The sequence below is a fragment of the Panicum hallii genome, chromosome 5, assembly GCF_002211085.1.
Source record: "Panicum hallii strain FIL2 chromosome 5, PHallii_v3.1, whole genome shotgun sequence".
Lineage (NCBI taxonomy): Eukaryota > Viridiplantae > Streptophyta > Magnoliopsida > Poales > Poaceae > Panicum > Panicum hallii.
In genome coordinates, this window is record NC_038046.1 from 34858970 (window position 1) to 34886026 (window position 27057).

At 45.3% G+C, this 27057-nt stretch overlaps 1 protein-coding gene and 1 long non-coding RNA gene across 5 annotated transcripts; both read left to right on the forward strand.

The window, feature by feature from the left end:
• Positions 1-2675: 2675 nt before the first annotated feature.
• LOC112891923 lies at positions 2676-5115 on the forward strand. The gene is made up of 2 exons (XR_003228620.1): positions 2676-3256; positions 4827-5115. It is a non-coding gene; the product is annotated as an uncharacterized LOC112891923 (long non-coding RNA).
• Positions 5116-22980: 17865 nt separating this feature from the next.
• On the forward strand, positions 22981-26724 carry LOC112892015 (putative pentatricopeptide repeat-containing protein At5g13230, mitochondrial). Of its 4 annotated transcripts, none has more exons than XM_025959063.1 (3): positions 22981-25785; positions 26142-26201; positions 26317-26723. In XM_025959063.1, exon 1 carries the CDS (start codon positions 23103-23105, stop codon positions 25569-25571), a length of 2469 nt encoding a protein of 822 aa, XP_025814848.1. In that variant the 5' UTR covers positions 22981-23102; the 3' UTR covers positions 25572-25785; positions 26142-26201; positions 26317-26723. The 4 variants fall into 4 exon arrangements, with proteins under 4 accessions (XP_025814848.1, XP_025814847.1, XP_025814849.1 ...); XM_025959062.1 differs by having other exon boundaries at positions 26142-26177; positions 26317-26722; XM_025959064.1 differs by having other exon boundaries at positions 26142-26177; positions 26324-26338.
• Positions 26725-27057: the final 333 nt, after the last annotated feature.

Sequence of the window (27057 nt, forward strand, 5' to 3'; positions counted from 1 at the left end):
GTGTAATTCAGGTTGGTTCTGCCACAGGTGGGAGAGAGAGAGAGGGCGGGATGGATTCCGCCGGGCAGGAGCGGGCGCTATCGCCCCGCTCGCGCCCGCGTTGGCAGGCGCGCGGGGGCGGGAGGTGGGCGGGAGCGAGGCGGCGCGCTGGCGTCGGCGTGCGCAGGTGAGAGGGGTGGGGCGAGAGTGACGTGGCACATTTCGATTGGTCCACACGGACTATCCGTTGAACTAGCCGTTATTTGACCGTTTGAACTCCAAAAAATTCAGAAAAATTGCAAAAAATCCCAAATTTCTTCCCCAACCCCCTATAAATACCCCACCCGGTTTTCACTCCTTCCACACCCCATTTGAGCTCATTTCTCTCCTCTACAATCCGAAATCTCTTCCACCATGACCGGTTGGTCTCCAGTTTTCCATACCTTCACCGATCTCTTGCAGTCTGACGGGTCACAAGCATCTCCCCAAGATGAGTCTTCTCCGATGCATCGCCGCTCCGATATCAATTCTTCGCGCAACCCTAGGCATTATTCCCCCCTGCTGCACCTCCGGCTCCGGGGCACCTCCACCGCCATATCATTATCTGTACGGTCCGTACTCATACCCACCACCTCCATATGCTCCACCTCCAGGCATAAGGAGCAAGACTGAAGGTCCGTACCCACCACCTTCGTACGCTCCACCTCCATATGCTCCACCTCCATAAGCTCCACCTCCATATGGTCCATACCCACCACCTCCGCACGCGGCACCCACGGTTCCAAGCCCCGTCTCCGTTGAGTCTCAAAATGAAGGAGCGGGAGCGACTGAACCAAAACGTCCAAAGAGACTTGACTGGACGATTGCGGAGGAGGAAAAACTGGTAATTTAATTAGTGTTCATCTATTTAAATATCATATTTTTTTAAATAACTAACAATATGTTCGGGCTAGGTACATGCTTGGGTTTATCACTCGAATGACTCTATCACCGGCAACAACCAGATCGGTTTGAGTTTTTGGGGCCAAATAGCGGAGATTTTCAACTCTACCGCGGAGCCATCCTGTCGTCGCACCGCGAAGCAACTGAAGGATCATTGGAACGTGTACAACCGTGAGGTGACCCTGTTTAATGGATACTACATCCAAGAAGAAAGAGTACGTCAGAGTGGAGCAGACGATGCAATGGTCATGGAGGGGGCAATGGCGAGGTACGAGAACGACCCGAAAGTGACGACAGCATTCAAGCGCCATCATTGGTGGAGAGCTGTTCGCCACGAACCCAAGTGGGCAGCGAAACATGGTCCTGGAGGTGGATCCGATGTGAGTAGTAAGAGAACCCGCCTCGGAGTTTCGGGTGAGTACAGCTCCGGCGGAACAGAAGACACAGAGGAGGACAATGAGACTCGTCCAATAGGCCGTGATAGGGCCAAAGCGGCTAAGCGGAAGGAGAAGGCTAAGGGGAAGGAATCCTAATTAAGCAGTGCGGTAGCAAGTAAAGCATTTGCAATGAAGAACATGTGAGGTGGTTTAGTGAAGGCTAAACTATTCAAGCAATGGAACGTAATGAAGTGCCGATCAACCGCGGATATGGACGAAACAGAAAAACGTACTCATTTCAAGGCCGTCAAGATGGTGGAAAAAGAGCTTGGACTAGACGAGGATTCGGAGGAGGATTAGAATTTTCTTTTAATTATTATGTATTTTTGCTATTTTTAGTTGCGATGTAATTTTCTTTTTTAATTATGATGTAATCGGTAATTTCTTTAGTTGAATAAAATTAGTTTATTGAATTATTTTGCGTACGCGAACAAAAGAGAGTGAAATAATTAAATCTGGAAAAGAAAAGCTGACGTGGAGGAGAGAGAAGTGAGAGTTGGCACTATAACCTGTGCATTGGAGGGGTGGGGTGAGAGTGAGGGTGAGATCTGACGTGGCGGGGAGATATCTCCCTCCACCACTGGACTCAGCCTCAGGAAAGTGGGGTGCATATTGTACTTCTAGTTTTATTTGTGAATAACTAGAAAATCTCCTAAAAACTACGAGTAAAAAGTTACTTGCGTTGGGTTTTACACTAATTTTTTATTCGAGGTACTTTTCTCTTTTATTAAGATTTTTCTGTAGCCTGTTGTCATCACTAGCAAATGAAAATATATGATATTTTTGGAGATATTGTAGTAAGTTACATAATGTACAAATGGATCAATAATCAAATAAAGTTGTTATAGAATAATAGTTTCATTTTGAAAACACAAAGAAGTACCTGGAGGCATCAATAACCATAGACAAAAATTATTGATTTTATTATTTTGGATCGGGCTTGGGCTGGCCTGATCTTTTTGGCCGTTAAAATCAGAGCCGCACGGCCACACCCAGCTCTAAATCAGCGTCGAGCCGGGCTTAGCCCGTTGGACTCGGGCTGGGTCATCGGCTCGGGCCGGGTCATGCCGGTTTTGCTCAGATCTATCAACATGGATGCGTTTCGCCGCAAGGAAAATATTCTTTATTGTTAAGCTTTGGTAGGCCGATTAATTGCTGTTCAATCAAGACATAGGACAATGCCCAAAAGGTACGTTGAAAGTTTTTGATGTACTTTTTTTTGTCTTTCAGTAAAGTTTTTCACTGTACCAGCCCATTTTTGAAGAGGGTAAAGACTTCTGTCCGACCAGCCGTATTTTATTCTGTAAAACGGCCGGCTCTGTCTATCGTCGATCTCAGATCGGGACAATCGCGTGCGATTCTGCCTTCCCGCTCCCATCAGCGCCATTCAGCGGTCGTCCCTTCCCCCGATCCAATTCTATCCCCCGTCTATCTCGTTCCCCATTTTATTTCCTTTCAACTCTTCTCTTCCCGATCCAGAGCAGCGACGCAGGGAGGCAGCTCGGGCTCCGCCGGACAACGACATGCGCCGTCGTGAGCGCGACGGCGGAGGCTTATGGGCTGCGGTGGCGGATCGAGACGGGCGCATCGTCGCGGATCGAGATGGTAGGCGGAGCTCCACGGGGAGGATCTCGTCCCAGGCACGACGCAGGCCTGCGGGAGCAGCGGCTCAGCGTGGGAGCACGCGGCTCCCCACGGTGGGCGGGCGCGGTGGAGGCCTCGTGCGGCGGCGGACGCGGATGGAGGCCTCGGCGGTGCTGGGATCCCGGCGACCGATGCGCGAATCAAGGTGGGGCTAGTGTTCGGCGAGGTGTGCGTCGGCACACGCCGAATCTCTGTTCGAGGGTCCTCGGCTCCCATCATTACGCCGCTCGCTCCAACCTCTTCTGCCTCCTCGAGTAATTCTCCTCCCTTTCCCACTTTTATTGATTAATTGTTGGTTCGTGTTGGTCCTAAAATGCTTAATTGGTACTATTAAAATGTGTACTTAATATTAACTAAAATGCATACAACAGATATAGATACATACATGCAGTTAACTCCATGATTTGGATAAGAAAATCTGCACATTGTGTCGATAATAGCACGTCACATGTGCTACTATTTTCTGCTAGGCAATAGTTCATTTTCAAATATATGGAGAAAAGTCTTGTTAAGCAACAATACTATACTTGATTAGGAAATAATAATATACTTCATCAGGCAACAACATTGTACTAGTTCATTAGGTAATTATGTTGTACTTTTTTGGCAATAATTTGTACCTCATTAGGCAATATTACTTATACATTTAGGCAATAACACTGTACTTCATTAGGCAATGTTATTGAGCATATTCATCTAAGCAATAACATAGTTCTAAATGTGGCAAAATATTAATACTTCATTAGGCGATGCCATTGAGCATATTCATCTAAGCATGTGTTCCATCTCTTGTCTGCTGCATGCAAGCTACCTGGTTTTGATCATCACCCGAATCATTCCAAAAGCGCAGTGTCGCATGTCTAGCTTTCTTGTCTGATATGCAAAGATTATGATTTGAAAGCTAAATGTCTCAAATTTGTATTTTTGGCGTTTTGCCTAGCTGAAGCAGCATATTTTCTTATATGAATGAATACTTATGCATTATCGATACCACCGGAATAACCTAATTAAATATTTATATTTTCTAACTGAACTAGTACAATAGCCTAACTGAGAACTTAATTGAGAACGATTTCAGTTAAGGGAAGGGCGAGCAGCAGAATAGGCAAACCAGATATCATATTCCCCTGTTTCCTGCTAACGAGTTGATGAATTAGGATGGAAATGAAAACAGGGTATAAGAAACAAATTTATATTCAGTGATATGGTTTCTTTCATAAATGCATTTCTTATTAGCTGATGCTTGCATTGTCAATGCTCAAAATATAATAGTTCTACCATTTTCTAACATTTCTTATCTGATGCTTTCAGGGCATCAGAGGTGCATTTTTGTTCAGTTCTATGTTTTCATGGGTCTGGAACAATATGCAATTGGGGTGGTCTAGTGTAGAATCTAGGAAATTTAGTGTATGTCTGCCAAGCATTTTGCATCTAATTTAGAAGCAATTTTTATATGAGCTACTAGGCAGTTTTGGTTTCGCAACTGGGATAGTCTACTTTACTGTATGCATGCCAATCTTTCTATATCTAAAACTATGAGCAATTCTACTTGAGTCACCATGTAGTTTACTTATTCAACTATGGTGGCCTAGTTTTTATTCTATGCATCACTTTTCATGTGCAGCAAAGCAAAAATTAAGTGTTAAGTAGGAGGGAGCTAATGTGATTTTAGTCATCCTGGGGAGTTCATAACTGCCTAGTTATTTAGCTTGATCTTATTTTTTAGTCCAATACATGTCCATTGCAGAAATGAAAATTGTAGAGAAAAAAATACCGGTAGGTTGTGCAATTCTAAAATGACTGATTCGATGTTCTTTGGTGCAGATGTTGCCTGATAATGCGGGATGTGAATGGGGCCTGATGTGCTGTTTTGATTCAGATTTTGCACAATGAAAAGGTTATTTTTTTAGGGAGCGCTGATGGCATATTTGGTTGCAACTCTGGAGTCTGGATGATTTGCCTGGGAGCAGATGCTGCCTGCAGGCTGCATGTGAATGTGATTCTGCCTTGCCCGGCAATGGGTGTGTTCGTTTCCTACCCTCTAAACTATAGATCTGTCACATCAAAGAGAATCTTGTTATTTAAAAGTATTAAATAAAGTCTAATTTCAAAACTTTTTGCATAGATGGGTGCTAATTCCCCTAATTAATTCATAATTTGCCACAGTGATGCTACAGTAATCATCCGCTAATTATGGTCTAATATACCTCATTAGATTCGTCTCGCGAATTAGCCCTGGGGTTCTGCAATTAGTTTTGTAATTAGACTTTATTTAATACTTCTAAATGATAAGATTCTTTTTGATGTGACGGGTCTAAACTTTAGACCCTAGAAAACGAACTAACCCAATGTCGATTTTTGATGGCCTAGTGGAGGAAGCAATGCCTGGTATTTGGGACTTCTACCAAATACGTCATAGGCAGAGCTCAGGCTACAGTCAAGCCATGCAAAATTGGTTTAGTGCTGCAACCAAACATGCCCTGAGTGTTTCAATTTTAGAAATTTTGTGCAAAAGCATATCATGTACAATAAGAAATGTAGAATACATGTGTTTTTCTTATACAAATGGTTGCACTTTCTTTTGTATAATAGCATATCACTTGCTAGGTCAGAGATGATTCTTTGTACACAATGAATGTCAGGATGGAGAGAGGCATGTTATATGGCAGAAAAAATTGTGTGGGTGTCGCTGGGCACCATCCCTGAGAGCGCTTTAGGGGTGAAGAAAAAGGCTGCGGTGGCAGTTTTTTCAAAAACGGAAAGCGCATAAAGAGTATGATTCTGGGTGCTAAAAAATGAAGTGGCCGTGCGGCCGATCTAATTTAGCCGGATCCTTTGAAGACACGATGCAATTTTAAAGCCCCAGGTCCCTACTCAAAAAAATAGGACCAAGCATAAAAAAATACACTCTAGCAGAGATCCTACTCTGGCTCCTACTCTAGAGAGGCACCTGCTTTTCCTCTTCCGAACCCTTCTACAGGCGTGTAGGGAGGCCCCTACTCCTTCCCCGTGCGCGCCGTCTTCCTCCCGCCCTCTTTTCCTCACGCGCCGATCCTCCTCCCTCCCGCGCGGCGGTCTACTCCCCTCCACTGAGCCCCACCGCGGCCAACCTCCACCGTGCATAGCTCGAGCGGCTCCACCGGCGCGGCAGAGCTCCACCGCATCCAGGGGTGCAATAGGTCCCCGCGCACCGCCGCGATAGGAAGCTCCGGCCGGAGGTCTTGGAGAAGCAGGACACCGGGGCGAAGTGGCCTGGGACCGCTGCTCCCCTGCCGCGCCACAGCAGAAGAGGGGCAGCTTTGCCAGTGCCAGTCACCCGTCGCCGCCGTGGGCTCACCCGCGCCACCACGCGGCTCCTCCTCCTTCCCGAGCGGCGGCCTGCTCCCCTCCGCCGAGCCTCACCGCGCCCAAGCTCCACCGCGCAGAGCTCGAGCGGCTCCGCCAGCGCGGCCGAGCTCCACCACATAGAGCCCAAATAGCTCTGCCGCCGTGGCCTCGAGCTCTAGATCTGTCGTGCCGAGCCCAGGATCCGCCGCCGCTGGTACGATCTCGCTCGGATTTGCAGCCTAGCACGGCGGACCATGGAGCGCCACGGGGCTTGAACCATGGAGCACTGGATGGGGCTCGATGGGCCTCCGCTCGTGAGCGTTACTCCGCACAACAACCTCCACCCGTGAGCGTCCGTGCCGTGCCGCTCAGCTCCTGGACGGAGTCCTGCTGTCTGCGCTTGCCGGATCTGGTAGGCGGAGGGAACTCAAGCTGGGATAGGAGCGGCGGCGTCGGAGCTGTCACGACCCAAAAATTAAAACATGTGTTTAAAAATTTAAACAACATCATCATGAGCATCATCCAAGCATCAAGGAGCATCACGTGCATTTAATCACCTAGTGATCATCCATTTTCTTGTGTGGTTTAAGTGGAAGCCGTGAAGTAAGTTCAAATTTTGCTATATAACTGTGCCTCCAAAGATTTTATTCAAATACTAGATTTCAAATGGTGATTTATAGATATTTTTCCTCAATTTTTAGATGTCTTTGCCGAGCCATAAAATTCTTGAAAAGTTTGAAAACTGCAGGATTGTTGGAATTTTTGTGACCAATATTTAATGGCTTTTTGAGTGTTTGTTGTTGCATTGTGTTCTTGGTAGTGAGATCTAGCTCTGGTAAAAATTTGGCGAATTTTGGAGCCCGGGAAGTAGCAATTTTAGATTTTTGAAGTTGTGGCTTTCTTTCTCGAGTATTTTCCCCTCCACCCGGGCCCACACGTCATCTCTCCTCTCCCTCTTCCCCCGCGCGCCTGAGCCCGCGCTCCAACCTCTCCCCGCGCACCCAGGCCCGCGTGTCAGTCGCCCCCTCCGTCTTCCCCCCGCCTCCATGCCTGCCCGTTGGCCGGCCGCGCGGCGGGCGTCGCTTCGGTGCCCGCCGGTTGGCCAGGCGGCCCCGGGCAGGGCTTATCCCGCGCACCCGCCGCCCTCCCTTCTCTCTCCCCGTTCAAACGCGCGGTTTCTTCTCCTCCCCGAACCCTAACGCCTCCCCATCGCCGCTTCACCTTCCGCCCGTCCGCCGGCCGCCGCCGTCCGCCGCCGTCGGTGAGCCTCGCCCCGATTGCCCGCGCCCACACCACCTCCTTCCCCTCCTCGTTCGATTCCGGCCGTTCGCCGCCTTCCCCTCCACCCGCAGCTTCTCCCCGACGCGCTTCTCCCTCCGCCACCGCCGTGCTCCGCCACGCCGCCGCTCACCACCCCACCCCGCTCGCCCGTGCCGCGGGCGAGCACCCTTGCTGTGCCGCGCTGCTGGTGCGCGTGCGTCCCCGCCCCCTCTCGCGCTCCCGCTGCCTCGCCGCCCGTGGGCCGCCGCAGCATCACGCCGCGCGTGCGCGCGTCTGCGCCTGTGGCGAGTCAAGGCCACGGCTGGCCTTGACTCCGCCTGGGGCGTGCGCTGGCCGCCTGGGCCCACCTGTCGGCGCCTAGGGGCGCTAGATCCAGGTGGATCTAGCGCTTGCCGCCCGGTTTCTTTTGTTTTATGCTGTACATTTGTAAATTGCATAGGAAATGTTCTAGGTCTCCAAATATTGTGAAATTAAATTTGTTGGACTCCTCTGCAATAGATCTACTTAGAGAAATGAAGTTTGAGCATGTTAAATTCCTGTACACTTAGTTAAATTTTATCCTTTCTAAACCTAGTTAAATGCTTAACTTATTTTGTGATGCTCCAAAAATGTTAAATCAAACTTTGTTAGAATCCTCACTAAAAATACTAGTTGATGATGCAGATTGTGCAAGTGTTTGCATGCTGTTTGCTAGAGTTTTAATGTGTTTACCTAAATTCTGCCTGCAAGTTTGTTTAATATGTAACTTTTGATTGAAAAATGATAAAATGATAAAACCACTTCTGTTACTTCTGTTATAATGTCCTCTGTCTCCAGTAATTCTTTAAGAATTTATAAAGATGCTTTGAGTACTTTTTAAGATTTAACTTGAGTCTAGCAGCTGAAAATTATAAATAACATAAGTAATTCCACAAAGATGTTTTTGCTGCATTTTCAACTCTCATGAGTTTCTTTTGAGATCTCCTGTGTGCACAATTTAAATCATGATTTATGCTTGTTAAATGCCTTGTTAAGTGAATTTCACCCTTGGTCCTAGAATTAAAATTAGTAGTCAAGCTTGTTGTGCCATGATCGTTTTGCTTCCGTGATTGGAGTGACATTTTTCTTCCATTGCCATGTCATTGCATGTCATCTCATGTTCATATCATTGGCATCACCCTAATACATACATCTCATTCATGCATTATAGTGACCGAGACGCCGGAGGACGCACCCGTTGAGCGCACCGAGACCGTTGAGACCGAGCCGGGAGCCGAGTTTGTTGTGGAACAAGAAGAAAACCAAGGCAAGCAGCTAAGCATGATCCCTTGACCCTTTTTAACTTGATTAGATTTAGTTATCTCAATGGGGGATATATGTATATGCTATATGTTTATCTATTGCATCGTCGATCCTAATTACATGTTATGACCTTCCTTGCTTTTACTTTCGTGTCCTTGTCACGTGTAGTTAACAACTAAATAATCTAGCAAATGCTTAGTCATGCTTAGAGTTGGTTTTTAATTTGCAAGAAACATTGGAATAGGGTCACCTTGCTCACTACACCACTTTTAGTATATTCGCGCTTATTCGGTTGATTGTCGGAAGTTCGGAAAAGGGTTAGTTGGGAAGTTATGTCATGATTCGAGTGGAAGGTAGGGCCTAGGGAAAGGAGTCTCGGAGGCATAGTCTGCCACTACACCACAACACCGCAACAGCAACGGACCGTCGTATCCATATCATAAAAATCCCTTGGTTTTGACTGAAGAACAGCGGCCCACTCAATATCAATTGGATCACGAACATAGAAGAGTTGAACTGCCTGTGAAGCAAGAATAAAAGGTTCATCTGATATTTTTTCGCCTGTATTGAATAAATACCTAAAATTGACACTGGTAACCCCAAACTGATCGGTTTTCACCCATTTGTCCTGCACACGATTGTCAACCCAATCACACTTGAAAAGAACCACATTTCCTTTGTGTTGATAGTTCAGTTCAACAATCTCCTTTATAATACCATAGTAAGTCTTGTTTCCTAGTATGATGTTATCCTTATTGCCCCTTTCAAAGCATTCTGACTCAGCAATCAGAGCAACCCCACTATTTTGAACAGACCTACCATCATCATAAGATTTTGTATGGAAATCAAATCCATTTATTGTGTAGCTACTATACTTTCGTGCGATCATCATTGGTGCCTTAGCTAAAATTTGTATCTCATTTGATGCTTCCTCACCTATTTCTTCCACCTGTGATTATAAAATACTACTGTTAAAGTAGCTATGATGTTCATCTCAAATAATGTTTGTCGTCTTCGTAGTTACTTACATGCGACCTAAGCCACTCATGAAAGGATTCATGCTGCATGCGGTTGATGTCTCGTTTGTTTCGAAGACCAATTGAAGATAGATATTGACCATGCTTGCTGCAATGGTAATTTTATAACTTTACCATGAAGAGAAAACTAAAATGTGATTTTAAATAAATGAGATAACTTACTCCAAGTATGGTCCTATATTGGCACAGTTGAACAAAACATATCTATGTGCTTGCAGCCATGTCTTGTAGTCTAAGCTCACCGTACACTTTCCAGCCAAACCCCGACCAAAGCTGTGAAAGGAAGGAGTTGTACTGCAGTTCTCTACTTGCTGCCTGTCATCATTTCTAACTTGTCGACTAAATTGAGTCTCACTATGTAAATAGCGAGCACAAAGGGTAAGGCTCTCATAAAACAAATGCCCCTCCATAATTGATCCCTCAGGATGACTTTTCATACGAACATCACCCTTACACCTCATCAAAAACCTGTACGCATATCATAAGCTCAAAATGTTGTAAAATAATATGTACTTTTGTTTTTTTACTACAATTCAGCATGCCTAAGGGGAATTACCTCTCAACAGGCCACATGCTACGAAAATGTACAGGACCAACAATTTTTGCTTGGGCAGGAAGATGAACCATCAAGTGTACCATGATGTCAAAGAAAGATGGAAGAAATATAGCCTCAAGAAGCCTCAAGGTTTCAGCTATATCAGCCTCTAAACTCTCCATATCAGTTATTCGAATAACTGGTGAGCAAATTTTTTTGAAGAAGTTACTAACACGAATCACTGCAGCACTGACTATTTCTAGTAATGTTTTCCTCACAGCAAGTGGCATTAAGTGTTGTAGAACAATGTGGCTCTCATGACTCTTTAACCCAAACACCTTTCTTTCATTGACATGAACATTGTGTCGTATATCAGATGCGTAACCAGCAGGGAACTTTTCCTCTTTAAGTACTTCACAAAATAATTTCTTCTCATTAGGACTCAGTGTGTATGGTGCAGGTGGTAAATAAAGTTGGCCATCAACATCAATAGTGTGAAGATCACTTCTAATACCTAGAGCTTGAAGGTCCAATCGAGAATTTAAATTGTCCTTAGATTTCCCATCAGTGCCCAGAAATGTATTAACAAACTTCTCATCCACATTTTTTCCTATGTGCATGACATCAAAATTATGTCGCAGCATCAATTCTTTCCAATAGGGAAGTATGAACCAAATAGATCTTCTTTTAAAAATTACTAATGGCTCCCCCTCCTTGCGTCTCTTGCTTGCTGATTTCTTTCGAGATGGATCCTTCCCAAAAACTGTAATAAAATCTTTTGTACACTCTAAAATTTCCTCACCGAAAAGTGGAGTAGGTGCTGGCCTAAGTTCAGTTGACCCAAATTTATCAACATCAAACCTAAATGGATGATTTTCATGCAAGAACCTACGATGACCCATATTGTGGCAGAACCAACCTGAATTATACCGGCTCAAGTACGCGAGTCCACTTCCGAGGGCTCCAACGTGCTTCAAATGGTATAATCCCTTGGCCTGTCGGGTAACGTCCCGATAAACCACCGATACACAGGATCAATAAGGTTACCTCACACGAAGGTGAGTCCAGAGATACAATCACCATCATAATTTACATTATAGGAAATTACATTACAAGAGTTTATAAAAGTAGTACAAAGTTTCAAATTTAGAGAAAACAATACAAACTATTTAAGCTATGATTTTTAGCAGCGGAAAACATACGCGATGATCTACAGCACGTCGACAAGACGGATGTCATGCTAAGCCCGAGCATGACATCATTCGATATCACCAGTGCTGGCCGGGGACGGATCCCATTCCGCGGACCAATCATCTGGAAGAGCACAGGGCCAAGGCAAGGGAAGAGTAGGGTCTTCACAGATATCACCTGAAAAACATACAACTAGCAAGGCTGAATATACTAATACTCAGCAAGGCTTACCCGTCTCATGGTATACTTAGCCATGTAGCTAGACTTATGAAGGCTTTTAGATTTGGGTAGAGTTTTCAGCTGAAAAGCAACAAAGAGTAGATCCTTACTTTCAACTTTTAGCTTTCAGGTTCTAGTGGATTAACCATTCTAGGTAAACACCTATAACTACTCAAACATGGTGGAATCTTTAACCAAACATCATCTTTCATAATCACAAAGTTGCTCTTGTTACTCTATGTGGTAAAGGGGGTAAGCAGTCTCATTCATCGTGAGAGGCGGACGATTCCTGAATCGAGATTCAAACCTTGCAAGGTAAACCTAACACACACGCTTGGAACACCACAGGGTCGTTCCGAAGCAACCGTTTACCTTTCATTCCGACTCGTGGATCAGATCCACCACAAGCGACTGCAGGTCATACGCACTACAAAAGTGCAGGACGTACGTCTGTAGCGCGACTACAAAACCCGTACTCCTGGTTGATCAGCAACACGTATGCCTACACGTCGAACAAAGTAACCAAAAGAAGCAAATACATGTGGTGGGAGGTATGTCCACTCCTCGGGCCGATTGGTTACTAAGCTTACCGCTTACCATATTTCACGGCATGTGGCTAGTACTTTCAAACGCTTAGCCACCGCTACCACACACTGCGACCTTATCAAAATTCAACAACACGGACGGGGTATCATCTTGACCATGATACCTCATAAAACTCCCGTCCGGCATCCTTATAGTGATAACAGGAATGTAAACATTACAACTCCTATATCGCGCGAGTGATAGGAAATCACCCGACTTCTACCGGCCCTATTAGCATAGCAGCTAGTCGGACTCGAGTTCTAGTGTTCAATACATTGGTTCCTGGAATAATGCAACTAAAGTTTGCAAACAACTCCTAAGAACCTAATGCATAAAGATATATAAATAATATAGGTTGCAGTGTAATAAAGTAGGGGTTATGTCCGGGGCTTGCCTTTATTGGTGGGTCTGAAGTCAGTAAGTCAATATCTTCCGAACTTTGGTTCGGGGCTTCAGATAATTCCGCGACGAAGTTCTTGGAATCTTCAGAACAAATTCCTTCTGGTTCCGAAATCAGTTGATAATCTCCGTCGGCGAGAGTGCTCGAGTCTATATGATATGCAAGATGGAGTTTAATGAATGCATACACTTTCATTTCAATTCACGATAAAGTTGCAATCCAAATAAAAGAATATTACATTTCGACAAATAACCTAACTACCCTGCAGTGGGCAGTCATTTATCGAGTATTAACTAAATTAACTAGTTACGTTAAGCAACAGGGTGGTTTACCCTAAACATCTATACTAACTTCATTAGGTACCATGTTTGGTTATCTAATTGGTTGGTGTATAAATCTTGGCCTTAACCGATGAGGATGAATTAGGTTTAGCTGACTGATGTGCTTTGGTCGTGTCTAATAGAGGCGTGTCTACTGTACAATCTTATTGATCTAGGGTTGTGTACTTTGGTCTGGGTAGCCGATTGACAGGTGCACTGGTTTTCTAATTGATCGATGAAATCATCGATCACTTTAGTAGAGGGATGTTTCCTAAAGCGGCTGTGTCCTAGCTAATCTGTGTGAGCATCGGCGTACTTAACTGATCGCGTGCGTATCAGTATAGCGGATCCATGCTTTAGCAAAACTAGTCGATCAGTGATTTGACCTTCTAGCCGATTTAGTGTATCGGCACATTCGCCAATTTATACATCGGGTAGAATTAGTCGAGTGATGTATCGGCATAGCTAGTTGACTAATGTGAGTAACTAGCCGATGGTGTATTGATAGACTAGTCAAACTATGTATCCGTACGGTCGGTCTCAGCGTATTCAGCCGATTGGTGAATCAGCTGTGTAGCTGATTGTCCTACTCTGCACTGGTTGTGCCTAACTACAATGTGCTTAAGTGTTATCTTAGGTAACTAGGTGTGATTGCATCGGCTGGATTACATTAGTATCACAATTGAGTGATGTATAGCCGATGGGGTTATCTAAGTTAGACCTGTTACAAGAATTAGGTGTAACAGAACACTAATATTAAACTAGGTTGGTGAGACCATAAGTGTAGACTTAGACTAAAAAGGATGTGGTTGAGGGTATGTAACCGGTAAGTATATAGCCGATCTCTCAACCGATAAATCGGCTGATAACAGTGTGTGGATAAGGATAGGAAAACTAAGGATTGACCGGCCATATTTGACCGCTATGGGAAAACTGGAATCGGCTTAGATCAAAGGGTAACAGAACTCTAAGATCGTGTGTGCATCTCCGATACGTCGACTATGTGCAGCCGATACGTTATTTAAATCGGAGGGTTAGTTGATCACCATGCGCATCGACATAGCCAAAATGTATTCTTAACAAACTAGTCGACCTGTGAACATCAGCATGCTAGCCGATCAGGGTATGTAACTAGTTGATTGTGCATTAGTAAACTAGTCAACAGTGTGAACATCGGTCGAGCTAATATGTGCACATGCGTTAGATTTTGTGAATCGGCATAAGTAGCCGATTCCTTATGCTGTACTGGCTGTGCTTAGCCGATAAATACGTTCTCTATTGAATGTGCCTATCCGACTCTTGACTAAAGTGTTAACCGAAGTAATTAGTGTTTGATTGGTTCGATTTTACCAACAAAACAACCGATTGACGTATAGCCAACGCGGTTGTCTAGATTGAACTGGGTCAATTAGGGCACTAACATTGGATCGGACCGATAGGGTGGTTAACATCGGCCGAGGGGCTTTTGCCGATAAGGAAGAAGTTAAAAGGCTCATGGTCGATAGGGTTACGCCTATCGAAAATCGGCTGAACTAATAGCCGATTGCTAAGCCTGGTTACAAAGATATATCAACTAAGTAGTCGATACACAAGGTATGACCAGGATCTTTATATAGAAAGGGCTCTAACAAGATTGCAATTAAAACCAGGGTAAAGGCATAAGCATCTTTATAAATGAAGGTTAACCAAACATCATAAACATTAAGGTCTACACAGCACATGAGCAAAACCTGACGGGTAACTTCAGAAATTCATACCTAGATGTCTAACCTACCAAAGATGTTGTTCTTCAACAACTTGGAAAGATTATATAAATGAATTGTAATTCATTGTAATTGGAGCAGTACAACTACAGATACGAATTTAACCCTAACAAGTATAAGCAAAAGTCTAAAGTGAGATTTTTCTACTAACACATACAAAATTATACACATACTGCATAAATCTACTCACAAGGATTCTATAACATCTTCATTTGACATTTTACGATTTTTATATCATTTCCTACGAATTTTATAAGTTAGTTGCTTTGCACACATGAAATAATAAAAGAGCTTCGTAGAAAGGCCCTCAGTTTCTCACCGGCGGTAATGGCGAGTTCCATCTGCTGTAGCTCGTTACAGTTGTGTTTGGTTGCATAGAGGCTCCTTCGAGCTCGTCACGTCTGACCGCCGCCTTCGCTCCACAACGATCTCCGACGTCCTTCACGCGCGGTTCCATTGTTTGCCCCGTGCGGGTCCGTGCCGAGTCGTCGCGCCGCGGCATCGCGAGCCCTGAGCTCCGCTCCTGCGTCGCGCCTGTGCGCACTCAAACCGAGCCACTCAGTGCCTAACCGTGGTCGCGTCGCGCGCTCCGCACGCTCGTCCGTGTGCTCGGCCCAGCCTCCGCTCAACCCGCCATCCGCGCCACGCGCGCGTCGCCCGAACAACAGCGTATCACCTGCCCTCCAATTTCCCCCTCATGTTGCAGCTCCCCGACGTGGAATACGGCCACCTACACTACACCACTTGGCCTAGCCTATGTGCTCGCCTGGCGTCTGTACCTGTGCCGCCACCAGCCGCTCGGAACCGCTCACCCGAGCCCGCTCCCACGCGCACGGCCGCCCTGCGTACTCCGCGTCAAGCCGAACTGCCCGGCCCAACTGCTTGCGCACGCCTGCTCCCTTCCTGCCGTCCGCCCTCCTGCGCTCTGCCTGGCCGTGCTCCGTCCAGCGTCAGCCACTGCATCCCGCCTGCTTCCACGCGCTCGGGCTGCGGCCGTAGCTCACCCGGGCCCGCCGCGCAGCCGCGCCGCCTACGCATGCGCCGAACCGCCAGCCCGCCTGCATACTCCGCTCGCCGCCTTGGGCTTCGCCCGTGCCTGGCCAAGCGCTGCTCCCGCGCCGCCAGCGCAGCGCTGAGCCGCCGCCTCCACTTGCCCCGACGCCCTCGTGCGCCTGGTCCGGCCCCGCCCAGCGCGCCTGTGCGCGCGCGCCTCGCTCCTCCGCGCGACGCCAGCCGCCGGCTCCCGCTGCCGCTCGCGCCTGGCCGCGTCCGGCCGCTGCAGCTCGCCGCCTGGCGCTCCACGCGCTTCCTCCTCCTGGGCCGCCCCCGCGCGCGCTTGGGCCGCGCGTCTGTGCCCACGCCGGCCGCCGCTCCTCCCGCGGCCGGCCGCCCGAGCAGCGCGCGCTCGCGCGCGCCTGCGCCGAGCCGCGCCGCCGGCCGCGCAGCGCCCCGCGTGGGACCGCCCGCTCTCTGCATCCGCGTGGAGGAGAAGATAGAGAGAGAGAAGGAAAAAATGGAATGGGGATAAGGATGGGAGCCAGATAAAGGAGATGAGGATGGGCTGCTGTCGTGAGCTGCTCTTGCCTGCTGAGGGGACACGTGAAAATCTTTGCAGCAGGAGGTGGCGATGATGGTCGGCACAGCGGCGGTTGCAGAGCAAAAAATAGAGCAACGCCAGAGGAGGAAGAAAAAGGGAATTTCCCAAGGACTTATTTGTAATTTTAGAAAATTGCAGGGACCTCTTGGTAAAGATAAATTTAACCACTGTTCTAGGGCTCAAAAAAAAATGTGACCAAAATGAAAGTTGTACAACTTTTCAAGCTCTACAACTTTGTTATAGGGTTTGAACTTCAAAACTCAAAATATGAGGTTTTATTTTAAGACTTGGACTAAACTTCAATTTTATAAAATCTTTGTCATTGTTAGTATAAATTATATATAACCTTGGGTCTATTCGCAAATTGCTAAGTAAGTCATGATTACTTACATTATTACCTTTTTACTCCTAGTAATTTTGGAAAGTTACTTTTGTAAATCACCTATTTTGCATAAAAGGACTTGTTTTTTTATAAAATTACATAAATACCCTTATTTTTACAACTTTACCCAAAAATTTTTTTATACACTTCAACACATACATTTTAAATACAATTATTGGATAAATATATAATTTTTACAGGGAGTAGATTAAGAAAAATATATTTGCAAAACCACCCTTCTCTTATTTTGAAGTTACCTTCTGTCCAATTACATTTTACAAAAACAACCCTAGATTTTTCTGTAATTATAAAAATACCCTTTTTACTTAAGATTTTCAAGAACTTCACACAAACACACAAAAGTTTTACACTAACAAGCATACACTTCACACTATCAAAATATAAGTCTAGCATTACAAACACATGAACTGTCACACATATAGCAAGTCTTGGTACCACTACTAAGTCGAAATGAACATGTATGGGAGTGGCAATCAGGACATGCTGCTTCACCATATGTTACACAACCTGATGCATAGCCTAGACCTGGAAAATTAGTGATTGTCCACAATATTGCAGCACGCAGCTGGAAGAACTCCCTCTTGGAAGAATCATAAGTTCTGACTCCATTTTCAAACATATCTAGCAAATCATAGACAAGGGGCTGAAAATAAACATCCATATCACTACCAGGAGCGTGCTGACCAGGAATCAACAAAGAGAGGATGAAGTTTGATTGCTTCATGCACATTGAAGGTGGAAAATTGTATGGAATACAGATACCAGGCCAAATGCTGTAGCTAACATTCATGCCCCTATATGGATTAAAACCATCGGTGGCAAATGCTAAATGGATATTGTGGCTGTCTGAAGCAAATAGTTGATGTTTATCATCAAAGTCTTTCCACAGAGGAGAATCAGCTGGATGCCTAAGTAAATCATCCTTTGTTCGCTCCTCATCATGCCATCTTGTTAGCTTTGTTGTTTTGGAAGTCAGGAACAATCTTTGGAGCCTTTTCTTTATTCGAAAGTAGCGGAGAACCTTGCTAGGAACCTTATATACATGTTTCCCATCTAGACTCTTCCTAACTGATTTCCACCTTGAAACCTTACATTTTGGACATGAATCTGAATCTACATGGTCCTTCCAATACAGGATGCAATCATTTGGACAAGCATGAATACTAATGTACCCAAGTCCTATGGATTTAATCAATTTCTTAGCCTCATAGTAGTTTCTAGGTAGAGATGAAGCCCCAGGTAATGCGTCATTGAGTAGATCAAGTAATAGGTCAAAACTTTTATCGGTCCATCCTCCAAGAAGTTTGATATGAAGCAATCTAATGAGGAAACGAAGCTTTGTATAATTCTTGCATGTAGGGTACAGCTCTTGACTATTTGCTTCTACCAACTTATGAATCTTTCGTAGATCATCACTAGGTTGCTGAATAGAAGTGTTGTCTTCAAAATCCCCTCTATCATCTAATCCACAAGCTAGGTCTCTAAGCAATTCAGATATGTCATCTTCTTCACTAGACTCATTGTCACTATTCCCATGATTCACATTAGAGGTGTTTGCTTCTCCATGTAAGTTCCTGTTGTGTACCCTTTTACAAATCCATCACATATCAAGTGCTCACGTACATCACTTGCATCTCTCCAAAATGAGTTAATACACTTTCTGCAAGGGCATAATATTTTGCCTCCTACAGCTGAATTTGTAAATGCATAAGCTAAAAAACCGTTCACCCCTTGCAAATATGCCCTTGTGTGCCTACATGCAATTTATTAAGTTAAGTCACATATTAACTTGATAACACTTTCGCATCTTTGAAATAGTTGTGATGTACCTAGCCTCATTGTTGATCCAGGTTTTATCCATCTGTCTTTATGGAGATCAAGCTGCTTCACCATTATATCTTTTAACACTAAACTATTGCACAACAGATAGCACAGACAAACAGTAAGCATGAAAGACAATGCAACAATCAGTAATAGGCATGAGAGAAATAAAACTTACTGTTACACACAAGCTCCTTCACTTAATAACTTCTCAGCTACAAAGGTTGGCTGCTATGAGTGTTATAGATGCTCCAAAACGATGTGCGAGCTGCTGACAATGTTGTAGAGGCAATTCAATATAAGTCTAAAAAAATTTAACCATGAGAAAGAAAGATGGAAATATGTAGTACATGCATTATCATATCTTGCAACCAAATTAATTAGCATTTTATATCAAAAAGAATGGCATAGCTTTATTACCTTAATGGGACTTCAGAAGGCCAGCAATGCGGCCGCCACCTCTAGATAACACCGTTGGGGAGGATATAGGTTCAAAAACTGAAAGTAGGAAGCAAGACATAGATCCATAAGAAGATTCAAAATAAAAGGCCTCAGCAGCAAGGATACGAAAATATCAACAAACATTGAGCTAATAAGGGTGCATAAACTAATAGTACATCTGAAATCAAGTCTTATCACAAAATTGTACAGAAGTGACGGGCTAAATCAGCACACAAAACTGCATTTATGTAACCACCAAATGAATCATCAAATAAATCACAGATAATTATCTGAGATTTCGTAAGGTAGTTTCAAACCCATGTAATGATATAATCCACTACAGCTAGTCGATCCAAACCTTACTAAGTTGCCATTCCGCACACAGAAAAATTGTAACATAGGTATGAAGGTTGCTCTATGCAGCCATATGGGTAGGTTCTGTCCAATCTAGATCGACCAATTTCAAAGCCCTTGCAAAAAGAGGCAAAAAGAGCGCTCGCCAGGAATCAAACCGGCGCCCTCTAGCCTTGGGAGAAGCAGCACAAACCAATCGAGCTACGTGCGTTTTGATGGCTAGAATGCCCCCGCCACCCTATTTAATATGGGAAACATAGAAAACTAACCTCTAATTAATCACTCCTTGGTATGCACAATCATATCCTAAATGACTTCTAAATCCTATACGGAGGGAGTATATATATAATGTTTGGGGATCTGGATAAAGCATAAACATATGAAATGGGGCAGAAACTTTTAAAACAATCTAAGCATAGCATTACACCTAGCTGGTATGATTTTCTATATAGTTAATTATTACACCTAAAGTTGACATGCTTACATTTCATATGCAAGAAGCATATGAGGGTAGCTTGAAAACCCCAGACAAACACTGATCAACATAAAGTGCTCATTTGCCTTCACTAACTCAAGAATGCGGTTACATGGCGATTTAAGTTAGCCAAAAACTCATGTTTCAATAGGCTTTGTATAGTTTCAGATACATGAATATTCTGTATATCAAAAACATAATGATTCCCTTAAAAACAACATTGAACATGTCAAGCATTTTGCATGTTTCTTAGAGTCTCAGCGTAGCAACCACATGTGTGCAATCCAACTACTAATAATCTAAGGATCCTATGGCATCATGCATCAACTCGCAACATCATACAGAATTCACCAACTCCTATTACTGTAAGCAATGCATTATCATCAATTTCTGCTTACACCTTCTAGAACTGAGCATAAACTAATCCTAAAATAGAGCAATCGAACAGGCCTGCACTACCATCTTTCAGCATTGCCTACCCCCTACGCGCTCGACCATATATGCAATGAAAACAAACTAAACTACAAAAATCGCTCAATTAGACACAGAGCAAACAATTTGCACTGGAAACCTGCTATATCCACCATAGATCCTACCAAATCCTAGCACTCAACAAGAGAAATAGAGGGAAATACCTAGGATTACGAGGGGATCTAGAAATAGAGGGAAATACCTGCGATTACAAGGGGATATGGAGGATGAAGCCAACGCGGTGCTCCTTCACGACGGTGTGGCTCAGCTGATGAAGCCAACGAGGAGCTGCTTCTCAACGGCGTGGCTGAGCTGGGGTGGGTCGGAGGCGGCACGCAGCAAGGATGACCAGACAGGGGCAGGGAGCGCGAGCGACGAGCGGCCGGCGATGGCGCGCGCGAGCGGACGGGGATGGGTTACGCGCGAGTGAGATGGGGGTTGGGTCACGCGGACGGGGGCAGGGAGCGCGCACGATGAGCGGCCGGCGACGGCGTGCGCGAGCGGATGGGGATGGGTTGCGCGCGAGCGAGAGGGGGGCAGGGTCACGCGGACGGGGGCTGGGTCATGTGCGAGCGAACGGGGGCCGTGCTCGAGCGGCCTGGACGGCAGGATCTAGGGCGGCGGCGCTGCCTGCTGGTGTGTGGGGAGCAGAAGGGGGCAGGATCCAGGGCGGCGGCGTTGCGAGTGGGTTTTTTCAGCCCAAGAGAGCAGAGTTAGGGTCCAAAACATTCTGGGCAGGCGCATGAGCTCGCGCACGGAAATAGTTGGCGCTAAAATTTGTTATGTTTTACCGACTGACTGCCCGATGTAGTATCAGGATTTACCGATAGATCATTCATTGGTAAATATATATACATTTACCGACGGACCGTCACTCGTTAAAATAGGAATCACCGACAGATCGTCCATTGATAAGTTTTACCTACAGACTGTCCATTACTATTAGTGCACTTTTACCAACTGACTCCTGTCGCTAATACTGTGTTGTGGTGTAGTGCGCTCGAATTGGTTAAGGACTGTCCGTGGATGACCTTGGAAATTGAGCACTTATCGTACTATGACATATCCATTCATGGGGTGGATAAACCGATTACCCTCTAGTTCTAATCGTTGATGCACGGTCCTAGATGCGTGGCCATAGGGCTTTGTAGAGAGGCTTAGGGGTGTCCCCGGTGGATCTAGGTAACTCTCCGCGCAAGTTAGGCGTAATGTTCAAAGGTTACAACTTGTCAAAAAAGGTTGATGCGAGTACCCCCTTGCTCAACGTGATCGGTTGAGCGAGTCGTATGGTCCTTGTGTCGTGTGGGTAAAGTTGTACACCCTTGCAAGGTTATTGAATCAATTCGAATTGCCGCGCTCTCGGTTATGAGCAAGCTCTTTATCATACGAATTCTTCGTAGAAGTTTTGGTCTTGTTGGTTGGATACATGTTACCTCTTGATGATGCATAGGGTTTGGTTAACTTAAATAACTAAAACTTGAGGTGGGTTGGGCAAGTAAAGTAAAATGCTAGGAGGCTAGGTGGTGGAATTAGGGAGCTCATGCATATCTAGTATTACTTAACCCTAAACCCTCTTTGTGAGCCTTCATATGCATACTCTTTGGTTATTAATTATTCTCGTAAGTCTTGCGAGTACCTTTGTACTCATGTTGCTTTATTATACTAAGTTGCAGGTGAGCCAGAAGTGGTGTTTGGCCATTTCTACCCCACCGAATCCGGCGCGGGTGAGGAGTAGGCCGATGAGGTTAATGGTGTTCTTGAGCAAGATGCCATTATTCTTTATCGTTATATTTTCCGCTGCGTATCGTACTTGGGACTATCATGATAAACATTAAACTCTATGGTTTTATCCCTTTCTAATGTTATTTATGAGCCCGAGGCTTGTATCCCTTATTTGAACCTTTAAATTTCAGATTTGGAACCTTCCCTTATATTAATGTTGTAATGGTTAGTTGTTTAACTTTGTATTAAAACTTGCTCTTGTAGATCATCGGTGATGTATGAGCTTGTGATGGTATGTGCATGTGTATGATCTTAGGCATATGTTGAAGCACGTACCGGGACTACCGGGTTTAATATCATTTTTGGCGAATAATAAGTTGGTCCTTGGTAGATTAGATGTGGGTTAACCCGTGGCGCGCCATATGTGCCAGCGCGTGTTAGCTCTCATCTTCATGATAAGGACTGACGGTTTCGCTTAAAATGATGTTAAATTGGGCGGTTCCTGTAGGAGAAAAAAAAAATCACGAGGAGAGAGGAAGCGGAGAGGAGGGGCTACGGCAAATAAAACAAAGAAAATAAAATATAAAATGATAATAGATTGATACGTGGGCTCAGAAAAGTAGGAGCTAGAAAGTAAGGACGGTTGCTGAAGTTAAGCATAAAAATAAAAATAGGATCAATAAAAGTAGAAACAGCCCCTGCTTAGCGAAGCATGGGGTCTGAGGTCTCTGATACGCCGACGGCCATATTGACCGGTAAAATCACCAGCGCTCGTTGTGACGTTGTCTGTGCGCAGCTAGGGGAATGGGAGCACCTGGTTTAGCAGACGAAAATCAAGCGCGCCGCTACTGCTACCCTCCTCGCCGCCATAGCCCGTATGATCCGCCGCCTCCTCCACTCTACCTTCTATCAACCCAATGGCCCGCCCCGTCGCGAGCTAGCCACCAACGCGGCGCTGCAGTGGCTGGACGACGAGCTCGCCTCCCTCGCGCTCCCCAAGCTCAACTCCTACGCGTGCGCAAGGCTCCTGCAGCGCTGCATCGCGCGTGGCGACGCCCGCACCGGCCGCGCCGTGCACGCGCGCGTCGTGCAGCGCGGCGGGGTGCTACGGCTGGATACCTTCTGCGCTAACGTCCTTCTCAACCTCTACGCGAAGCTCGGCCCCCTGGCCACCGCGCGCAGCGTGTTCGACGGAATGCCTGAGCGGAACATGGTGTCCTTCGTCACGCTCGTGCAGGGACACGCGATGCGTGGGGAGTTCGAGGAGGCTGCGAAGCTGTTTCTGAGGCTGCGGAGAGAGGGTCACGAGGTCAACCAGTTCGTGCTCACCACAATCCTGAAGCTGCTGGTTGCCATGGATGCTCCAGGGCTTGCCTGCAGCGTGCACGCCTGCGCATGCAAGTTGGGCCATGACCGGAATGCTTTTGTGGGGTCAGTGCTTATTGATGCCTATTCTCTTTGTGGGTCTGTCCGTGATGCGAGGCTCGTGTTTGATGGGATCATTGGGAAGGATGGCGTCACTTGGACAGCGATGGTTTCTTGCTATTCTGAGAATGACAGTCCTGAGGATGCGATTAATGTTTTCTCCAAGATGAGGATGGCAGGTTCCAAGCCTAATCCTTTTGCGCTTACCAGTGTGCTCAAGGCTGCAGTTTGCTTGTCATCAGCTTTGCTAGGCAAGGGCATCCATGGTTGCTCAGTCAAAACCCTTTGTGATACCGAGCCTCATGTTGGTGGCGCTTTGCTTGACATGTATGCCAAATGTGGAGACATTGAGGATGCCCGCACTATTTTTGAGATGATTCCCCATGAAGACGTCATACTCTGGAGCTTTATGATCTCCCGGTATGCTCAGAGCTATCAGAGTGAGCACGCATTTGAGATGTTTCTAAGAATGATGCGGTCTTCTGTGGTGCCTAATGAATTTAGTTTGTCCGGTGTTTTGCAAGCTTGTGCTAATGTCGCCTTTTTAGATCTGGGCGAGCAAATTCATAACCTGGTTATAAAGTTAGGCTATGAGTCTGAACTATTTGTTGGAAATGCACTAATGGATCTGTATGCCAAGTGCAGAAACATGGAAAATTCACTTGAGATTTTCTCATCATTACAGGATGCCAACGAAGTGAGCTGGAACACAGTTATCGTCGGTTATTGCCAGTCTGGTTTTGGGGAAGATGCTTTGAGTCTGTTCCGACAGATGCGTGCTGCGCAGATGCTTTCAACTCAAGTTACATACTCCAGTGTGCTCCGGGCTTGTGCAAGTACAGCATCCATCAAACATGCTGTCCAAATTCACAGCTTGATTGAGAAATCCACATTCAGTAGTGATACTGTTGTTTGCAACTCACTAATTGATACATATGCCAAGTGCGGATGCATTAAGGATGCTCTAAAGGTATTTGAAGCTATCAAACAATGTGATGTTATCTCATGGAATGCCATAATCTCAGGATATGCTCTCCATGGACGAGGCATGGATGCTTTGGAACTTTTCGACAGGATGAAGAAAACCAGTATAAAAGCAAATGATGTCACCTTTGTTGCTCTCCTATCTGTATGTGGTAGCACAGGCTTAGTCAATCAAGGACTCTCTCTGTTTAACTCAATGAGGATGGATCATGGAATCAAACCGTCTATGGAGCATTATACTTGTATTGTTAGGCTTCTGGGACGTGCTGGCCATCTAAATGATGCTCTAAAGTTTATTGGGGATATCCCTTCAGCACCAACTGCTATGGTTTGGCGAGCCTTGCTTAGCTCATGTGTAGTCCATAAGAATGTAGCTCTGGGAAGATTTTCTGCAGAGAAGGTGCTTGAGATTGAACCGCAAGATGAGACAACCTATGTCTTACTGTCAAATATGTATGCTGCAGCTGGAATTTTGGATCAAGTTGCACTTTTAAGGAAATCAATGAGGAACATAGGTGTAAAGAAAGAGGCTGGCCTTAGTTGGGTTGAAATCAAGGGGGAAGTTCATGCCTTTTCAGTGGGATCAGTTGACCATCCAGATATGCGAGTAATCAATGCAATGCTGGAATGGCTAAGCCTGAAGGCCACTAGAGAAGGTTATGTTCCAGACATTAACGTAGTGTTGCATGATGTGGACGAGGAAGAAAAAGCTCGCATGCTATGGGTGCATAGTGAAAGGCTTGCTTTAGCATATGGCCTTGCTATGACACCTCCTGGCCATCCAATACGGATAATGAAAAATTTACGTTCCTGCTTGGACTGTCATACCGTACTTAAAGTGATATCAAAAATTGTTCAACGGGAAATCATTGTTAGAGATATCAATCGTTTTCATCATTTTGAGCAAGGGATATGCTCCTGTGGTGATTATTGGTGATGTGCTCTTGTTCATTGATTTATTTCGGCAGAATGTAGCATATTCGATATGGTGCTGGCAGTATGATTTTTGAGGGAAAGCTTTTTTCCCATGAAAAAACTCCAAAAATATATATGCATGCTCGATGTTGTGGACGAAATGAGGATGATATGTTGCTAGATCGAAAGAGTACTGCTGATGGTTCTCTAGTTTGTTGAGCTCAACAACTTACTCGGTAGACTATTGAATCATTGTTCTTCTCTCATAGGCATCCATTTCCATTCTCATTTTAGCGAGCATAAAAGATTTGTTTTGTTAAGGCCAAGCATACTGATGCGCATCAGTGTTACCTTCAATTGTTGTTTTCTGGTATCATAGATTGCTAACAACATGGGTTAGAAACATGATAGAATGTCACGCTCTTCACTGCTGGCTTTTTAATGCGTGAGTCTCAGACTTGCAAGGTTCTACTGCAACGTTAGTAACCATTCTAAGATATTTTTCTCATATGCATAAGCGCCTGGAAACACTTGTTCGTCATGCACAGCTTGTGTTTGATATGGTTGATAGCAGAGCATATTGGTTTTGCAGAGTGGTGAGGTGTTACAAGAGATTGCAATACAGAAGGTCAGAGATTTTTCTTGTCTTCAAGTTAGTGGAATTTTCATCTAATTCAACAGTTTTTTTGTGTTTTTGCAATTTTTTTCATGTTTGAAAGGAAACACTCAGAACTTAATTCTATTGCATCTCTGTTCTATTTTTGCAGAAAACAGAGAGGACAAAATTGAACCTGGCTGGAATTTTTGGCAACCAGAGATGACGGTTAGGTTTTTGAAAGACAATCAGTTGGTAACCATCTTATCCCTTCGCTCGACCACATGTGGAGACCACCGGGCGGTATAAAAGGGGAGGATCGAGGTCCGGGCAAGGTTGGACGCTAGAGGGAGCTACAAAGAGGACATAGGAAAAAAGACTTGTATTTTCCAGACTGGCATTTCGAGCCCTAAGAAAGTGATCCGACTATATAGGACGTAGGGGTGTTACGCCACCACATATGTTATACATGTCTAAATCTTGTGCGCTGCTTGTCTATGATCATTGGTGCGCTTAAGGCTATTTTTCCCCAGCTGAACTCAAAAGTGGGGTCTCCAGGGGGCTCCTGCGACCCGCTTTTACATGCCGACAATGTCCTGCACCTCCATGCCAAAGTACCCCATCAATCTACCTCTATGTGCCTCCCTATAACCACAGTTAAGAAACAAAACTGAAACATTCTTTCCTTATGATCACGCGTGGCCCAGCCCATTTTCTTATTTTTCATGTTTGTTATCCATAACTTCGTTGGTCAGCTACTGCTGCTACTTCCCTTTGGGTGCCACCACAACTAGCGCCCATGCTTCCTCCTGGTCTTGTCTATCCTAGCATTAAAATCAAGTTCTCCCCACCTTCTCCATGCCTCTCCTCTCTCTTGTGGAAATTATATGTGCTTGAAATTGATTTTCCTCTC

Bases quoted from the DNA above. Each gene is read 5' to 3' on its own strand.
- LOC112892015 (XM_025959060.1), top strand. From the start codon at position 23,103: ATGATCCGCCGCCTCCTCCACTCTACCTTCTATCAACCCAATGGCCCG.